Here is a 19,362-nt window from a genome sequence, read left to right on the forward strand (position 1 = left end):
TATGATTTAGCTGACTATATTTTTCTCTCAGCCACCTCTTTGCCACCTCATAAATCTGCTACCAGTAACTCTGCTGCAGAGGTCCAGTGTCTTTAATATTCAGTCTTTTCCACGGCCAGCTCCGTTTAACACCTGAGAGACAGGCAGGTGAAAAGGTCCTGATGGCCTGAATGCATGAATCCAGGATATGTCTGCACTCTGACTGGCAAGAAAATGCACTCTTCTAAAACAATATTTCTGGTTTTCCTTCCTTTGCGTACATACTTGCTCAAAAAGGCACATTTATAAAGCAGAGCAGAACTTTGCAAAATTAAATACACCTCTAGATTGCCGTCATCCTCGCTCTGTTTGCTCCAATAATTCAGAATAATTAAAAAACATTGGATTATTTCCCTCTTTATGTTTGTATACAAAAAGCAGTTTACTCAGACAAAAGTGCGAGGGACATAAATTAAAAGTCTACTCAAATTCAGCCATACATTATCACTACCTGGCTAAAGATTTATGTTTCCTACTTTGAGTGCTGAAAAATCTTGGCACATTGAGATATCAATTTATACTTCATTGATAGATACATGACTGTAAATACGCACCATCTTACAAAAGGACAAAAGCCTCCATCCATACATCAATCCTCCTCTGCTGTCATTATCTTGATATGGCTCTAAATCATTAGTGAAGTGTTTTCGTAGTTATCCCACTGTTAAGTCTTTTATGAACCATTCGCCACAAATCCACCCCCTCCCTGCGAGCATTCAAAACAAAAGGGGTCCACGCATGACCACAAAAGAGAAAGTCATTTGTGAAATGTCCTGATTATGTGGGGTTGTGCAACGTAAAACAATTTGCCTGATTACTTCCAATTGATTCGGCCTTACAGTTAAAGCCTCACTGTGCAGCCCGGTGAACTGCGCTGTGTCGTGCCGCTGGGCAGGGAAGAGGAGTAATTTCTCCAATGTGCAGCTGAGCCAGCTTACCGCCAAAGCTAAAGCCTCCTGGATGCTGCTAAAACCTTGGGGAGGCTAAACACTAGGCTAGCTACCAGCTAACTCTGTCTGTTAAAGCCCTGGGGGATTTGTCTGTGGCACAAAGTGAATTAAAGGTGACCTTCTGGAAGGGATGGAGAGAGAAAAGAGAAGGGCAATGGGGAAGCTGGAGATGTCACTATTTGCTTTGGGTTTGCATGTACATGTGTGCATGACAGTATCACAAAGAATGAGAGGGCTTCTGTGACTTTCCTTTCATCCTCACCTTAAATCCATCTATGACACACTCAAACGCACATCTTCATATTCTGTAAATACAACATACAAGCCAAATGCTCCAATATATCTTCATTAACTTCAAGGGCCAACTTAAAGAAAACAAGCAAAGCAAAGCATTTCAACTGAACGAATAAGTGCTATTAAAAAATACTTTGCACTGCATGAATAAACTTCTATTGTTCTACCACCTAAAAACTGTCCCTGATTCCTGCTCTCAGGTTCACTAATTTATGCAATTACAGAGGTGGAATCTAATAACATAATAGAGATCTGCAGTCCCGCTCCTATTACAGGCATGTCGCTGTTCCACAAAGTATTTTCCCAAAGAAGGTGTCTATCATTGATCTTTTTGAGAAGCTGAATCACAGTACTGGTGTTTTCAATCCATATAAGGTCAAAACTCATGTGAGCTGTAGCTGTTGAACACTAACAAAACAAATGTTTGTTAAAAATGGGAACAGAAATTGACAGGTAAGACAGAAACTAGGATATAAAAGAGCCTGAACAGAAGTTGGGGTGGGACCAGTGATGAAGTGAAGAAGAGCACTTAAACTGAGAACAAGTCATGACCGAGACCTGAGTGTAGCGAGACCAAGACTTTGACGGGTTGATATTGAGACCACTGTGAGTCCCACACCGCATGACACACTTTCAATATAATGTGGAACATGCAAACCTCCTGAAATTGATCTGAAAGATCCACATAAACACTCAGAGAAAGCTAATAAAGGTTCCTCATCATTCACCTCTTTTATTGCCATATGCTGCATAAAGGTGTGTATGTGTGAATCTACCATGAAAAACTGTCTTAATAAAATAGTCAGAGGGCACTGCAGTGGTGAATTTTATGCAGGGGAAGTGTCCTTTAATTTCTATGATCAAACAAAGGAGCTAAAATCAACTTAACTATTTTTATTCAACTTTCAGGGTTCCTGCAGTCATGGAAAACCTGGAGAAGTCACATTTTCCAGGCCTGGAAAAATCATTCAAAGTTTTTAAAAAGTCATGGAATTGTGGTCGTGTGGAATTAAATTGTTACAGAAATCTTCAGTGGATTATCTTCCACATAATGTAACATAACAGCTAATTTATTTTCTGAAACTTTCAATGTAACGTAGCTCTAATATGTGTTGATGTTAGACAACGTTTTGTCCATAATCACACACGTTTCTTTATTCTTTCCCCATGTTCTGGCTCTCCCTTAATGTATGCCAGCTTGATGAAATTATGTTTGAATAGAGTCTGAATCTGATATGTTGAACAAAGTTTTATAATTTTGTCCATGAAAATGTGTGGGAACCTTGAACACTCCTTTTTTGCGCAGGCAGTTAAGTGATGTGGTTTTGACCAACTTGAAATAAATCCTGAGTCTTCTTTGTTTGAGACAAGACCATCAAAAAGTGGTCTTGAGACAAAGTAGGCAGGACATTGGTTCAAAACACATATACCAGGTAAATAGTCGTAATACAGTTTGAAACAAGAGTGGCTCATTCGGTTTCCACTCATTTATTTACCAATTGATTATCACAGGAAACAGAGAGAAAAATTCAGCTCACCTGACAGTTGATGTCAGCTTTGTGCTGCAGTAGTACAGAAACTAGCTCCTTGTGTCCTCTGTCACAGGCCCAGTGCAGGAGAGCCCGACCCTGTGAACACAAACACACATTAGATGATTGACAGGAACCTGCACACTTTAAATGGCATGTACAAAAGTTTGAGAGTGTGATGTAACATTTACCAATGCAGCAGTATTTAAATTACATTCATTGCATGTAGTGTCATTTTGTCATTTGAGACGATGTGGATCAGCAAACCAACAAACAAAAGACAGATTCTCCTCCTCCTCTACCTCGTGCTCCTCAAAGTTAACTTCCACTTCAATTTGTTTCTTTGCTTTCAGACAAAATAAATTATGCACAAGCATTCAGAACTCAGAGCCTTTGGGTCCCAGTTCCATAATGACCTGCGGACAGGGTGACGAGATGTGTGTGTGTGTTTGTGTGTCCTTGCATGTGTGTGCAAAGAAGAGCAGTAAGGTGGTTCAAACACAGACCGAGGAGGGCTCACGGACAAATTGCAGTAACCTGCATACAGTCTGTAAAGCTTGATTGATGGGACACTGTGCACAAAACAAGAGCAGCCCCTTGATCAGCAACCCCCTACTCTATCTGACACACACACACACACACACACACACACGCACACACACACACGCACACGCACACACGCACACGCACACACACACACACACACACACACACACCACTCCTTAGGTCCAAGATCCTTGTTCTAATAAAACCACGCAAGCTCATTTTTCAGTGAGGCCAATTAGGCAAAGCAAACTCTCCAAGTTCAATTCTGTTGCTTAAATCATATTGATCACTGTGGCTGCATGTTAAAATGGATACTTATGAGCCAGGCCAGAATACCAATAAGTTTCTCTCTCTCCCTCTCCCTCCCTCACTGTCTCTTTCCTACTCTCTTCCAGGTGTTTGTGCTGCTGACTGCCGGCCACATTCTCACTGAAGACCTGAGTTTACTACCTCCAACGGGACACTGCACACATTAAGTGGGCTTTTTGGGGAGTTGCAGTGATTAATAAAACATTGAATGTGTCAAATAGAATAAGTGCGGCATTCAAAGTTGAGCACACACCATTAACAGAAACAGAGTTTGGGCATTTAGAAGAGTCTCCTCTGATTAGGGCTGAAATAGTCTTATTTGGGAGGGTAAACCACAGGTAATAAATGTTAATCATGCTCTGCTCAAGTGGGCAGATCAGTAAAAACACCATTCTCTTTGTCTGAAGAGGAGGACTAACTCCTGCTCACTGTGGAGGACAGAAACACTGCTATATAAAAGGATTAGCAGTTGCTAGAAATGGTAAAATAGGAGACATCTCTAACCAGACACACACAGACATAACATGCACACTTGGTCATACATATGTCTTCTCCTATCCCCTCTTCCAACTTAAATATGCTCTTTCCTCTGCCCTGATACACACTTTTTGTTCAGTTTTGCATCCTTACGGTGGCATGAAAACATTCGTATGCAGTGTAGGCAAGTATGAAAAAAAGTATGTATGTGTGTTGCACATCTGACAGATGAATAAATGCAGTCATATATTGATAAAACATTGTTAAAACAACATAAAACAAAGGAAAAAGTCATAATCTAATAAACATTTGCAATATTGAGATTATACTTAATCTTGAGAAGGGTCTTTACAGGTGTGTAGATGTTGTCTGTTGGATTTTTACTAAAGACTATTCCACAATTCTGGTCAAAATAAACCTTTTCTAGACTCCTCTGTCTTGACCAAGAAAAATTTAGAAACGGAACAGTCATGACGACATTGACAACATTTGAGGAGCCAGATTTTGATATCAGTTCTGTTGGAGTTAACGGGGTGGGCACAGCAAATCACACTATAACTCATCATATTTTTGTTGTTTCAAATTTGACTGAAAAATCTTTCCACCACATTAAAAAACACACATTATGTGATGCTTACTGATGTTTTTTTTTATCTAAATATGTACGTTTGTTTTTCTTGCTAATGGTCTCCAGAGAGATCATGGCTCTGTCCAGCATTTACATTTCAGCCTCTGCTGGACAGAGACTAATAACAAGGAAAACAAACGTGCATATTTATAAGAAATGTCAGTCGACATCACGTAATGCATGATTTGTAAAAACAACAAAGATATGATGGATTAAAGTATGATTTGCAGTGCCTGCCCCATTTGCTCCAACAGAACTGACACCAAAGTCTGGCCCCTTGAACGCTTTCACTGTCATTGTGACTGTTCCTTCTTTATATTTTCCTTGGTCTTGACTGCAGGTGAACTTGACCAACAAATGATGCACACTTATCCCAGCACTGCTTTGGAGTGGTATCCAATCTATGCTTAGTCTATGAGCTCATAGGTGTAGTGTTATGTATGGTTTTTTTTGCATATTTTGGTAATGCTGCTCATGACTATTTTATTGTATGTATTTTAGGCGTCAAATGTTCTGTTTGTAATGCTGTATATTACATTTACCTCACTTGTATATGGTCTTGTGTTTTGCTAATGTTGCACATTGTTGTTTGTATTTTTTGTACAGCCCTTAATGCATGATAATATAAATACCTCTTCAATATTAGCCGATATTTGGCTTTAAAATGAACTATCTGAATCTGCCAACATGCTAATAATATTGGTCCATCATCCGAATCGGCTAATATCAACTTTAAAATGAACCATCAGAATTGGCCAACATGCTTTTTCTTGTTTTGCACAATGAATGAATAGCACATATGTACACTGAAAAGCACTGTGTTTCACGTCTCCATCTGCTGGTGGGCCATCACGATAAGAGTATGCATGCATTGTATGATGTTAACTCCACTACAGAAGAGTCCTGATGATCACTTACATAAGTTGGGAAAAAGTGAATATCAATATTGGTTCCAAATAAGTTGTTACATATCGGCATATCGCTTACTGGTAAAAAATCCAATATCTTGCATCCTTTCTTTAAGGCATGCTTTGTGATATAGTGCTATAATAAACTTTGAATTGACCTGTATTTAGAGGGTCACTGTATCCCACAGTTCAGGAATTTCTACCCTGCTACATTAGTTCATGTGGCAGTAAGGCACCTAGTTGTTGGTTTGTGGCAACAATGAATAAATAAAAAGTTACATGTTTGAGAGTCAAATAATCTGGTGTCAGAGTAACTGTTCCTGATTTAAAAATGAACCGCATTCATATAAAAAGAGCAATCATAAATAGATAGGAATGGCTATAAAATGCAAGCATTTGAATGATTTTGGAAGAGCGATTATATGATATAACGTGATCAAAAAGAACCCAATAATGACAAATATGGTAAATAAGTAAACTGACCAGCATCTCCTCAACTAAAGGAATTCAACACAAAATCACAAATGACATCTATCTTGCTTCAGAATTCTTAATCAACAGGTTTTACTTGAGGACAACACCTGTGCCTATGCTCATGGCAAGCTATAAACAAATAACGTATTCAATTTTTATCCTAACAATGCACGTCTTCTTGTCAGGTCTTTCAGCAGTGATTAAAACTCAAGTTAGAAACTGCATCCTTTTTAAGTCATCCTATATTTATATGAATTAAATGAAAGTATAATCATATAAGCATGTCCTAAACTGGTATCTGGCTTTGTTGGCATCTACTAGAAATACATAACACGGTGGATATTTGGCCATACACCTACAGAGTGAGTACCAGGACAGAGCCTCTGTCTGCCTCTCTCTCTGTCTTGAGGCTCGTCAGGCTTCCTGCTGATGTGAAACTTCACCACTGCCCTCTGCTGTTCAGCCATCTGCGCTGCAGGAGTGCAAACAACAACAATGGCAATGGAGAGACAAAGCTTTCTCTGCCGAGGTCTCTCAACCATCTGGCCTCTGACTGGGAGCTCACCAGCCGACTGCCCGCTTATCTGAGAAGCGGCTGTGATGAAAGGGAGGCAGGGAGCGAGCCATTTGGCCGGGACGATAATGAATCGGGGACAGATGAATGGGTTTCAGGGTCAATCCAGAAAACAGCTATGGTAATAGCTGCTCGCACAATTTACTCATCTCCGCCTTAGGAGTGATTCCCATGTGTTTGTGGCTTCAGATCATTGAAACCATTATGTAACGATTGTAAAAAGAGCTGCATGAACCATCCCCCAGTGACCTGTATTTTCCATCATACACCGCTGATCATTTTCTCCTGCCCTCCTGCATAAAGGGTCAAAGCACAGGACGATAACCCCGCAACTGGTACAGTGCCTTGCTAAAGTGCACTTCAGCAGTGTGAATCCCTCCTGACATGGGGGTTTAACATGCCACATACCAATGCTATGTTATAAAGGTGTTGTCATGGTACAGTCATGTACAGTAGCGCTATTAATAGCAGCTCTCCTGTGCCATCAATACAGTTTCACTTGACATTGTTCCAGGTGCTGTGTTCTGCAGTTACCTCCTCATCTTTAATATTGACGTCCACTTTCTGGGAGATGATGGCCTTGCTGATGTGGTCGATGTTATTTTCTCTGCAGTAGTCAAAGATGTTTTTATCCTCTTCCCTGAGAGAGATACAGAAACAGAGAAAGGAGAAGACTCAGTCAACTTTAGTATTTTGAACCACCACTTGAGGATAAAGAATCAGATCCTTCACTTTGATTCCTGTGTTTTTACTTGTCCAGATTTTAAGATAAATGTCTAAGGTTTCATTTCAGGAACCTCTGCACCAGGGATACTCAACTAGCTTAGCTCAGGGGGCCACTTTGCAAAATGACAAGGGACCAGGGGCCAGTTAATAAACAAATATTAACAATATGTATCAGAATATATAATAAATAAATTGCCTGTTTTTAAACCTTTTGACATTTGTTGTCATTACTCATCTTTACCAAGAGACAACCCAGTCACAGGAGCCTCACACAGGTCAGGTGTACGCAGGGGTGTTTCTAGAATTTGAGAATATTCAGGGCTTTGCCCAGACCTCTGTTTGGGGGGCAGAGGCATCATCCCATGGCACTTCTTTTGGGTACACAAGCTCTTTTTGGATCTGCTTTGTTTTTGCACTCTGGCACCTTATTTACATTCAAAGTACAAAAAAATTCCCAATGTGAATCAATGGAGCTCGTAAGTTGCGTGTTTCCATTTCCGGTACATGGGCCTTAAAAATAAATTTCTCATAATGTATTTCAATGGCTAGATGAAAATCATTTTCTGGTCCCGTTTGAATTGTGCCATGAATTTTACATATGTTGTTTGTGAATTTTTTAATATATTTTTTCATGCAAAGAAGGCTACAATTTAGCAGGAAGAAGTTTGATACTGTTAGGTTTTGTGTGAGAGCGCTTTGCTCTTCGCTGCTCTCGACGCGCATGATACACATCACCACTCGCACTCGGAACATGGCTGTGTCTCTGGTACACTTTACTGCCTTCTTCCAAGGAGAGGACAAAAGCCTTAAGCGTGGCGAAAACCACTACAAGTCTGGACATGTGGAAACTTTCAGCTACGTCAACATCTTGATCTGATGGCCCGGTAGATCGTAGAAGACGCGGCAGCAGCACTGTGAGTTGAGAAGTGGAGGGAATGTGTGATGACGTGACGTCACATAGGCGACATGCAGTCTTTCTCGTTACGTTGATTCCACAGCCTTTAACTGAAGAATAATACAATAAACTGTCAAACTCTTAACATGAAAAAATATTATTTAGACCCACACAAAACATTCGTGTAATCCAAGGCATTTAATGACTGGGACCAGAAAATAATAATTTTCTCTCCATTGACTCCCATTCATATTTTCTGAGCCTAGAGGTCCGATGGGGGTCTACCAGAAGGGGCGTGACTTACGAGCTCTATAGACTTTTATTGTGAATTAGAAAATGGTTGGCAGTTTAGCGCTCAGGGAAAAAAATTGATACTGCATAGTATTTTGATATCTTACGTGGCAATATTTTATCGATACATATATGCTATTAGTATTGATTGTTTTTATTATATAAATTATTAATATTGCAAATACAAATTAAACTTTTGGTAGCTTGCTAGAATAGCAAACTCAGTCCACTAGATACATTTTGCTGCAAGAAAAATGCTTGAAGTGACATGAACAGACTTAAAACTGTCTTATTAGATAAAACAAATGTTGTCCTTCGCAGACTTAATTTGCAGTTGAAAAAGAGGTAATAAATCGCAATATATGTTATTGCAATACTCAGCATATCACGTGTAATGGTTAAAATTGTGATAATATTGTACTGTGATGCCTCTAATGTTTCCCACTCCTGTTGACAGGCCACCTTACTGTGAACATTTTTCATAGGAACTACTTTATGGTGACAGTGTGTGTAGTCCATGAACCAGAATAACCAGGACACTGAGAGAATACGCCTTCTGTGATTTGTGTGAAGCGACTCTTTAACTGCTTTGTGTGTCAGTTTAAGTGCTTCATGTGTGAGGCGTGTGCACGTCCAGGAAAGCAAACACCACGCTACCACGCTACTAGATCATTTAGTCATCAAACACACAGATGTAACAGATAATACAAACACATAACTGCTCTCTGTCTCACACACAAGCAGCAGCCACACGTGCCACATCCCTCGGGAACACTGGCAAACGCCACACAAACACATCCTATCCCACCTCTGATTATATCTCTGTGTCTCTAATCACCTCCTGGCATTGGGGACAGGAGTGAGTGCTGGGGGGAGACAGGGTGCAGTGGTGGTGGTGGTGGTGGTAGGCTGTTGGGTGAAGGGGAGAGAAGGGGCGAAATCTCATTTAGAGCTTTACGCCTTCCCCTCCCCTCTTACCCAGTGCCGGCCATTCAGATTGATTGAATTTAGTGCTCTATTGTCTGACAGAAACCCCGCATGCCGGCCGCTTTACCACTCCCACGCAGTAAGTCAGTCATCCCCAAGGCCAAATCCCCCAGTTCCTGTCTCTGATGCCGGCTTGCTCTGCTGCACTGGGCCTCACAAATCCCACAGCACACACCTGGCTCCAGTCACACAGGAGACACCGCGGACTGTTGCCCCGTTAGGACTGAGGATGTTGTTCAGCTTTGTGTTGAATGTCTGGCTTTGACACTGTCACAGTTAGATGTTGAGTTACTTACACAGCCAATCATGTATAAGCATGAAGTTAGAGGTCTGGCTCTAGCCATGGGACGATACAAAAATTGAATGTCACGATTACCCTGGCCAAATAATTCTGATTCACGATATTATCCTGGTAATTATAAAAATGGGCTTGAAACTCTTAGAATAGCATTAAAACATACTAAAATCACTCTAAGAAAGAAATACTGTTATTGCATTAAACATGGAAAACATCTTTTTTTGTGAACATCCCTTTTAGTAAAAAACAAACAATCCAAAAAAGCCAGGCTTTCCAACTATTTGAAATGACATCATATCTTTGTATATAAAATATGCAATTGCGTGATTAAGATCATTTGTATTTATTGAGGTTGGTGTGTATGCAGCCTATTTTTGCAGAGTTTCTGTCATTGTTGCTTGTCCAGCAGTCTCTTTGGGCGCTGCTGGACATGATTATCCAAACAATGGAAATTCATCACAATGAACTTATTGTGAATGTTTTTTTATTGCAATCCACGATCAAAAACACTCATTATATATTGTCCCTTTCCTATCTGGCAATGAACGTTCAAGCACAAAAGCACAAAACTGAAAAAGACAAACTCAGAACATAATCTATCTTTGTTGTCCAAGATGGTATAAATTTGTCTACGGCTCGCCAAACACAAGAAACAACATAAAAAGCAGACAAGCAGTAAAACAAACACATGGAAAGGGTTAATGTCAATGTCTGTGGCTTAAATCTTATCAGTCACTTTGTGGAGAACTTCAGGGTTTTCCACAATGTTTTGCCTGAAATAAAAACCAGCCCCACTCACTATCATCAACCAAAAAGTTTTAGGGAAAAAGAGTGGAGGGGCTCCTGTACACAACATTGTGCTGGCATTTATTTAAAGATTGAAGATTTTGTTTAGGTCATTGTGTACTAACTAAATTAATCACAAGCCAAGATGTGTAAGGACATGGGTTTAAAGCTGCAATGACTAATAAATTAATCAATTATCTGTCTATCGTCACATGAAAATGGCAATAACAATCAATCATTTCAAGTCCTTTTTTTTAAAGAAAAGACATACACGCCAAAGGTTGTCTTCGTTCTACAATTGTAAACTGAATATCTTTGAGGTTTTGGACTGTTGGTCGGACAAAACAAGACATCACCTTGACTTTTGGAAAATTGTGATGGCCATCTTTCACCCTTTTCTTACACTGTAATCAAATTCATCAATTAACTGAGAAAAATTACTGAAACATTTATGAATTATTAAAATAAATGTTAATTGCAGCCCTCTCTGGACTCCTTGCCTCCTGCTAGACAATTTCCTTTGGGAAATCCTTGTTTGTACACTCCCAAAAACCAATCAGAGACATTGTTGGACTTTGTTTTCTTTAAACTCTCAACTACAGCTGCAACGATAAGTCGATTAATCTTTAAGTTGACTGAAAGAAATATAATTAGCAACTATTTTTGCTAATTGCTTCAGTATTTTTTTAAGCAAAAATGTCAAACATTTGCTGGTTCCAGCTTCTTAAATGTGAGACTTTGCTGATTTTCTTTGTCATTTACAATATTAAATGGAGAGTCTTTAAGTTTTTGACTGCTGGCTGAACAAAAGAAGGAATCTGATGAGGTCACTTTGGGCTTTGGGAAATTGTGATGAGGATTTTTTTCCACATTTTTTTTGACATTTTAGAGACAATTAATCGGCAGATTAATTCATACAAAAATAATTGTTAGCTGCAGCCCTACTCACAATCAATCAAATGGTTTTCTCAGGATTTCCAAAAGTCTTTATGCTGACTGACTTCTTTGAGGTTGAAGAGAAGGTAGTTGCATACTGTATAAAAAATGTGGTTATCTAACCTCCTTGCAGAAAATTGCAACGCAAATAGGAACAAAAAACTGTTGGCAGCATCACTAGCAGGCAATCTGTGATGTGGAAGTGCTCGACAGGCTTTGTATCTGTTTGATAAAAAGAACAACTACTGAATCAGATCATTTTAGCATAGTTCCTCTGCCCCACTGCGACCCACTGCCCTCCAACATCCACCCTCCCTCCATATACAGCTGGCTCAACTACAACTTCAAACTACCCCCAGAGCACGTAAACCATTCTGACTTCTAATCAACACACTTTATTGTTTACTGTGAGGATACACAAACAAAGTTTTGTCTGCCGTTTGTTCTTTAATGAACCTCTGCACTTCCCTTTCTTCAGCTTTTCATCTACACGCTTTATCTCTCCCGGCTCTCTCGTTCCTCCCCTCCCTCTTCCCGCCATCCCCTCATCAGCCCGTGATGAATTATGAATAACTCATTACACTTTTATCACTGCTGGGTTATGTATGAGCACATTCATTTACATACTCCTGATTACCGGAGCTATGTTTATTCATGAGTCTCCACACTGGGCCACACCCACTTCCTTGTCTGATGGCCATGGTGACCCCAAGTGTCCCTGATGTGTGGCTGCCATCCGTCTCCCCGGCAACTAATCAATAGGCCAGCTCATCAGTCTTTCGTCGATGGTCGGACAGGGCCAGCCTGACGGGCGCATGACACGTCCTCACACATATAAAGCACAAGCACACATCTAATGTAGTGCGAGGTTATATAATATGCACAATGAGCTCGCATGTGAACGTACACACACACAACCAACACCTGTGTTCAGTCCACACCACACTGAGAGCAACACACAAACACACACACACACACAGGCTATAAACAAACAAATGATTAATGTGGGTCCTATAAACGACGTGACATCAGCAGCACCGCGCTGCATGCTGGGAAGGTCACGGGCTACTCTGTCATCACATAAGCTGGGGGTACCAAGGGTTTTGTGTGTGTTTGTGTACATCTGTGTGTGAGTGTGAGAGTGTTATGCGCTCACATGTGTGTGTCCAGTCTGGTGTACTGGCAGATATGTCCTTCATCCATCAGGCTAAACTGGCCACAGTGGTGGAGAACACTCATCTACCTGGCCTGAGCTTCACTGATCAACACCACGGTCACACCATCCATCACACACACACACGTGCGCACACACAGGCCTACACAAGCTGTCATCACAACCCCTATAGGACCCTGGCTGACGCTCTCAACATGGCTGAGCTCCACCCAAGTACGAGGAACAATGAGAACTCAGAAATAACTCAGCAGCGGCTTCCAGCAAAGTGTCCGGACAACAAAGCCTACAGTGTTTATCAGAGTCCTTTTTCAAGGAGGGTGTGAGAATTACAAATGTAGCATTCAAAGCCTCTTCAATCACACACTGATCAGCTCAGTAGCCCAGGGATATTGCTAATCAATCCCGCTTTTGTCGATACACACTGCAACCACCTACACACACACACATATACACAGAGATCGAGATGAGCAATGCAATTAACTCTCTGTCTGGTTAACAGGTGCTTAGCTGTTTAATATGGAGCGTGTCTGTGTGTGTGTGTGAGGGAGAGGAAATTGAAATGCAGCAGAGCAGTGAGTGTGACAGTTCCAGCAGGTTATGCATGGATTCGGATGCAATCGCGTCGACGTATAGCGGTAAGTGTATGTTTGTGTGTGCACATGTGTGCATAGGTGTGTGTACGTGCCATGTTAATGACTTCCTCCATGCTGGTTTCCTCCTCCGGGCATCGTTGCTACTGGATATCACCGAGGGGAGCATCGTTCTGGGAAACCTGCTGTACCTGCCTCCCTCTGCTATACCCGGCACGTCTTCATCACCGCCCCCCCCCTCCCCCAAAGTACCCCCCGAATCGTAACGTAATTAAAAAGGGGAGACTCTGGCCGCCTCCTCCCAAGACCGTGCATACTAATCATATACAGCCATTTAGGAGGAAAACCTGCAGGATTCACACATCTCATTTTCATCTCCAAAAGAGCTCTTTTTTCATTGAAATGAAGATGAGGTTTTTAAGCTTGAGTAAGTCTGCCAGGCAGAAGTAAATGGAGAATATATTTCATTAACATAAATCAGAAGTGTATGACGTCTCCGGGCCCTGACTGCAGTTACGGTCTGTTGAATAGAATCAAATACAGCATCAGGACCACTAGTTAACAAAGCCAGACTTGGATCGCGTTGACCTAAGCATTAAATAAGTAGTGATTCACAACTGGAGGAAAAGGCTGAGTCTGTTCCAGCACTATCAAGAACTGGGAAATTGCATTTAGATGCTCTGGCCTCTGAGAACACAACCTACGAGAACACATACTTAAATAAAGAGTGTGTGTGATGTGTATGGAGAGAACAATGCACAATGTGTGTCAGTGAAATCCTATGAGATGCTTCCCTGTGTAATCAGTATAATAGGTAGTTTCTAATGTATGGGTGTCTCTGTGTGTGTGTGTGTGTGTGTGTGTGTGTGTGTGTGTGTGTGTGTTACTTCTGATACCTGATCATCTCTTCCTGGTATAGAGAGCTGACTGCTGCTCCTCCAAAGCCCGTTCGTCTTTCTGCTCCTCGTCTTTCCTGTCAAATAAAAGACAGCCACACATTAATGAACAACTTCACCTTAGATGCAGTTCAAACTAAAAATGACATTTTGAGCACTGTTAACAACTTACACCTTGTTCAGTGAAAGCTAGTATGAAACACCAGCCTAGTCTAGTTAGGCTTAGTTCTGCAGCCTATGTTTCTATACCATATGAACAGAGGTAGTGACCTCATTGTTTTCTGTGCTCAGCGCAGTACAAAAGAGTTGGTTTCATCTATTCACTGAACCTACAGCTTTTCACCTATAGACTTTGCTAAGCTAAGCGTAGACAAAGTTTAAAAGTCTCCAGGGCTTTAGACATGACCTCATAGGTAATAAATGTCCAACAATATGCACAAGACCAATATAAAATATATAGCGCCTTAATTTGTGACTCTTGTTAATCTTCTGTGTTTTACATTCAGTTCAGCCAAGGCTTTATTACCCGGCCTATTCTTCACTGACCAACCTCGGCTCACAAAAGAACCCACACAAATCTGATTTCGGAAAATAGCGAGAGTGGGGGGAGAACATGACAAGCGAAGCAAAACAACTGTGCGTGCACTTTTGGGGACAACCTAATTCACTTCAGAAACTCAGAATATTCGCTGATGCACTGGCCCTGCTCCTCTGCAGTGTAATGTAATATAAAGCCAGTGTCTGCTCAACAATTGAGGCAGGAACAGAGGTCAAATTCTGGCTATTATTCTCTCCCTTGCTTCTCTGTCTATGCACTCCTACTTACACTATTTGACTGTGCTTCCAAAAGAATAGCAACTGCCACGCCGTGGTGCTTTGTTAACACTAATACAATCAGCTTCTTTTCAGAGGAGGGGGGCATTTGTGCGTTTGCTGGCCTGTCTGCTGGGCTCTCTCCTGGCATTGTGCAGATTTGGGGGCAGAGTCAGCGTGTATTGCCCCGCAGCACGGATGAGGAGAAAAGAATGTGTCAGGATTGGACGTGTGGTTGACAGTGACGCTATTAAAGGGACATAAATATGGACGGAGAGCAAAGAAAAGGGGGGTGAGGTAATAAAAGAGTGAGGAGGGTAAAGATTAATAGAGGAAAAGCAGGAAGCATAGAGGTGGAGAACAAAGGGAAAAGAGTAAAAAGGGCAGTAAGGAAGAGGTGAGGGTTATCAGAGGACGAGGAGGAAATGGAAAGAACAGTACAGTAGGTCATGTGACAGGCCTCTGAAGGCACACATAAATGTATTCTCTGGCTTTTCAATTCTCGAAAAAACAACCTAAATCCATCTCTCTGGGGCCGTGCTTGTAGAGCATTATGTGACTGTGAGTCATCCCCCTTGTTTGGAGAGTGTGCTACACTTCTAGAGGGAATCCACACACTGTTCAGATCTTTGCCTCTTGTGGACATGGCAGGCACATTCAGGTGTGACGCCTTCTGTTAAAGTGATGCCACACAAGCTATGGCATCATGTAGGCCCAAAACCATGGACAAGTTGGGTAACATTTTTTTCTGGTTAGTTTAAAAATTCATCAATAGTAAACCATCAGAATCTCATATACTATCGCAGACTCTTCTTTGGATTCTTCTAGTGGCAGCCATTAAGGGAATCACTGTAACCTGCTTAAAGCCACCATCCCAACATGTCAGTCATGGGTAAAGTGGTTGTGGTTACTCCATTTATTTACTTATGTTTATTTATTTATTTTATCTTTATTTGATAAGGACAACGAAGTTTAACATAGTTCCAAAAGTCAGTTTCCAGAGTATGGGACTGATGTGTTGCACAGAGAGTTTATAGCTATTGCGAATTTTCAGCTCTTGTCCCTAGTTGGGCTTTTACATGTAGACCTAAAATGTTATTAAAAATATACAGTTCAAAACATAATATATATAATATTACAGAAATAAGTCATAACTTGAAGCTCCAGAGAAAATAAATTCCTAAATTCCTCTGAACACCCCGCCTCCCTGTTATTTATTTAATTTGTTCTGTCTGTTTTCTCTCTCTTTTCTCATTTATGGACAGTGTACACTGTAGCTGTTTGACTTAATTTGTTGGTCTGGTTGAACTTTGCTAATTGTCTTTGTACCAATAAAGAATAACTTTAAAAAAAAAACAGTATGGAGAGATTTATATAATCACAGACTTACATGAAAGCTGCAGCCTCATGACCTTGACATATTTATGGCAACATGGTACAGCAGTCTATTTCACAGTTTGATTTCAAATACAAAACGAATATGAATTGCAGGCCATCAAAAGTTATCTGGTTTTATTAATGAATAAAAATTACCCAAATTTAGCAGAATGGTCCAGTCTTTGTCCAAACCAAAGAGGATCACATTCAGAAAACAACTGTTGGCCTAATAGCAACCATCTCAATTTAAGAACATTATTTTTTGAGGCAAATCCCCTTAATGTGTCAATGAACCAAGACTACTTCCGCCTGTCTTGTTTAATTTTTACATTCACCTAACTCAGCACAAATTTATTTGTGAAAATCACGCCTGTTAAGTCTTTTTCCATGTTCAAAAAAATCATACTCTTCCTCACTAAGTAGACACTACAAAGTTGTTGTTGTAACTGAATGCTTCTGCTGGTGCCCCAAAGGACAGCCTGTCCATGGCAACACAACTCTCCTGACACAGTTGAGTGATATGACACAGGAGCGTGCACAGATGTAAACAGTCCTCCCTTATGTGACCAAACACGCAGGTACATCTTGACGACCATACTTTGACAGTTTCTTGAATTATTCATATCCCAAAATGTCAGCTATTGAGGAAGACAACATAACCTTCTCATGCATTTTTCATGCTACATGTGCAGAATAAAGAGCCACTGAAATGCCAGGGACAAAATGACACTGTGACACTGACCTCTACTGGCAACAAAACAGCACTGCATCTGAAAAGGGCAGCGATGACATTGGATGTTTCTATATTTGTCATCATTTTCAGCTTACTGTGGAGCAGAGCTGAATCAAAGACTTGTGTTTATCTGAAATGCCTCTAAAGGCTAATTTCAATAATGAAGGTAGGTGAGAATGCTGTTATCCAGTCATCAATGTATAATTTACTGAACAGTAGTAGGAGCGTCTCTGTTTGGATGAAATTGACCTTCAGCACAGTATCATCACAAGTGACAAATTCCACCAGCATCAACCTTTAAGCAGGACAAAATGTGCGCTGCAAACAAAATATGTCTTTATTTCATCAAGTCTGCAACTAGTTCACCATCTGTGATGATTACATCATTCACTTCAGAAGGTTTTCATTAAACCTCCCTGCTCCTACCCCACTGAATCCACTATATAAGGATCAGAATGATGCAGTTGTATAGTACAGTACACTGTATACAGTATTCATAGTCAATATTGTTGTTGTGAATCAGCTTTGACCTCTCAGAAACGGTTCTTATTACCTTTGTACAGCCTTCAGGGTCTAACACATTGACACAGGAAATGTACTCCTGCATTGCCTGATCCGCGTCCATGTCTCCCAGCTGCTTCCAAGCTTGCCTGTAATGAAATCACATCTGTCACCATAATCATAAACTGACAGTTGTAAAAGGAGGGTGCGCCTTTGGCCTATAAAATGTAGTGTAATGTTTTATGAAGCTTTTCAGAGTGGGAATGAAATGCTTTAACAGAGAAGAAACTTTGATATGAACTGTCACTAAGGCAGAAAACAGATTTTAAGAATTAAAATGAACCCTTAACTGTTGATAGTTGTTCTATAATGTATATTACAGTGAATGTATATAGTGATTTTTTGGAGGGGGTGGTGTGTGTCTGTGTGTCTCTGTGTCTATGTGCGTGTCACTCTCACTGTCATACACACACACCCACACACTCTAAAATCCAGTGCCATTTCAACATCAATCAAAGGCCACTTATCATACATGTCTGTAGCATTTTAAATATGTTCAAACCATATTTTTTTAGTCTACATACCATTTTCTCTGTCCTTCAAAGTCAAAGAAGCCAGGCTTTTGTGTATTGCACTTCCCCACTTTGGCCTGAAAAGAAAAAACAAGTCTGAGTTATTCAGCTGATCCAGTATCATCCAGATCAGATCATCCTCAGATGCCAACAGGGAGGTGTCAGGGCCTACCTCGTCTGTCAACAATTAGTAATGACACAATGATGTGGGGAATTCAATGTATGTGGCTCTTATGTAAAACCACTTGGTGTCAGTATGTGAGGGGTTAAATCTGGCCTACACGACCACAGTACCGTCTAATCCGACACTCACCTGTTTGTAGCGTGCATACAGGTACAGCAGCTGGTCCCTGCTGGCCGTCTGAACCAGATCCCGTACGCGGTCGGCTGCTGACTCAAACTCCCGCACCAGCTCATCTCCCTCCAGCCGGTCCCCCATTTCCATGGCGCTGCAGTCAAATTTACCCAAACCCAGGTCCGAGTCCGAATCTGAGCCTGCTCCACCGAGAGGCTCCCCTGTGTCGGGCCGGGCTGGGTCTGTACCTGAGCCCGTCGCAGTGTCCGGAGAGGACGACGGCGACCCAGAAGCCATTGTTATTGTTGTTTATAATGTTAGCGTACCGTCAGAGACGACGTGCGCCGTAGATCCGTGTGAAAACCGTTAAAGACGAACGGAAGGTAGCTGCCTTAAATATATTTGTTGCGTATTTCGGCGCCGATTTCGTTTTTTAATCCGTTATCGTTGAGAATCCATGACAGTCGGATTTGTTTCTACCGTTGGTCCGTCTCTGGTACGGTGACGTAAAAGCGTCGGCTAAACTCACTGCTAGCAAGAAAGGTTCCGGTTGCACACCTGTCAGTGCTCCGCCGCGGTGGTTATTTGATAAGAGAAAACACGGTGGAAACAACGAAACAAACGACGAAAACGCCTTAAAACTGTGGGTATATTTTTGTATATCTGTGTTTTTTATGGTAAGTAGCAAAGTTAACATGAAAAGAACATCCTTTTGGGGCGTTTGTTGTGTATTGTGTGCATGGTAACCACTCGGTTAACCTGAA

At 41.1% G+C, this 19,362-nt stretch overlaps 1 protein-coding gene across 1 annotated transcript in view; it reads right to left on the reverse strand.

The window, feature by feature from the left end:
• Window positions 1–19,096, reverse strand: part of acbd6 (acyl-CoA binding domain containing 6) — a 42,484-nt gene extending 23,388 nt beyond the window's left edge. Inside the window, exons 1-6 of the mRNA XM_033622823.2 lie at window positions 18,617–19,096; window positions 18,316–18,380; window positions 17,784–17,880; window positions 14,308–14,384; window positions 7,263–7,368; window positions 2,822–2,911 (exon numbers count right to left, since the gene is read on the reverse strand). Coding sequence (XP_033478714.1) covers window positions 2,822–2,911; window positions 7,263–7,368; window positions 14,308–14,384; window positions 17,784–17,880; window positions 18,316–18,380; window positions 18,617–18,895 — 714 coding nt within the window. The 5' untranslated portion in view covers window positions 18,896–19,096. The remainder of the gene's footprint in view (window positions 1–2,821; window positions 2,912–7,262; window positions 7,369–14,307; window positions 14,385–17,783; window positions 17,881–18,315; window positions 18,381–18,616) is intronic.
• Window positions 19,097–19,362: the final 266 nt, after the last annotated feature.

The sequence above is a fragment of the Epinephelus lanceolatus genome, chromosome 6 (genome assembly GCF_041903045.1).
Source record: "Epinephelus lanceolatus isolate andai-2023 chromosome 6, ASM4190304v1, whole genome shotgun sequence".
In the NCBI taxonomy this organism is placed as follows: Eukaryota; Metazoa; Chordata; class Actinopteri; order Perciformes; family Serranidae; genus Epinephelus; species Epinephelus lanceolatus.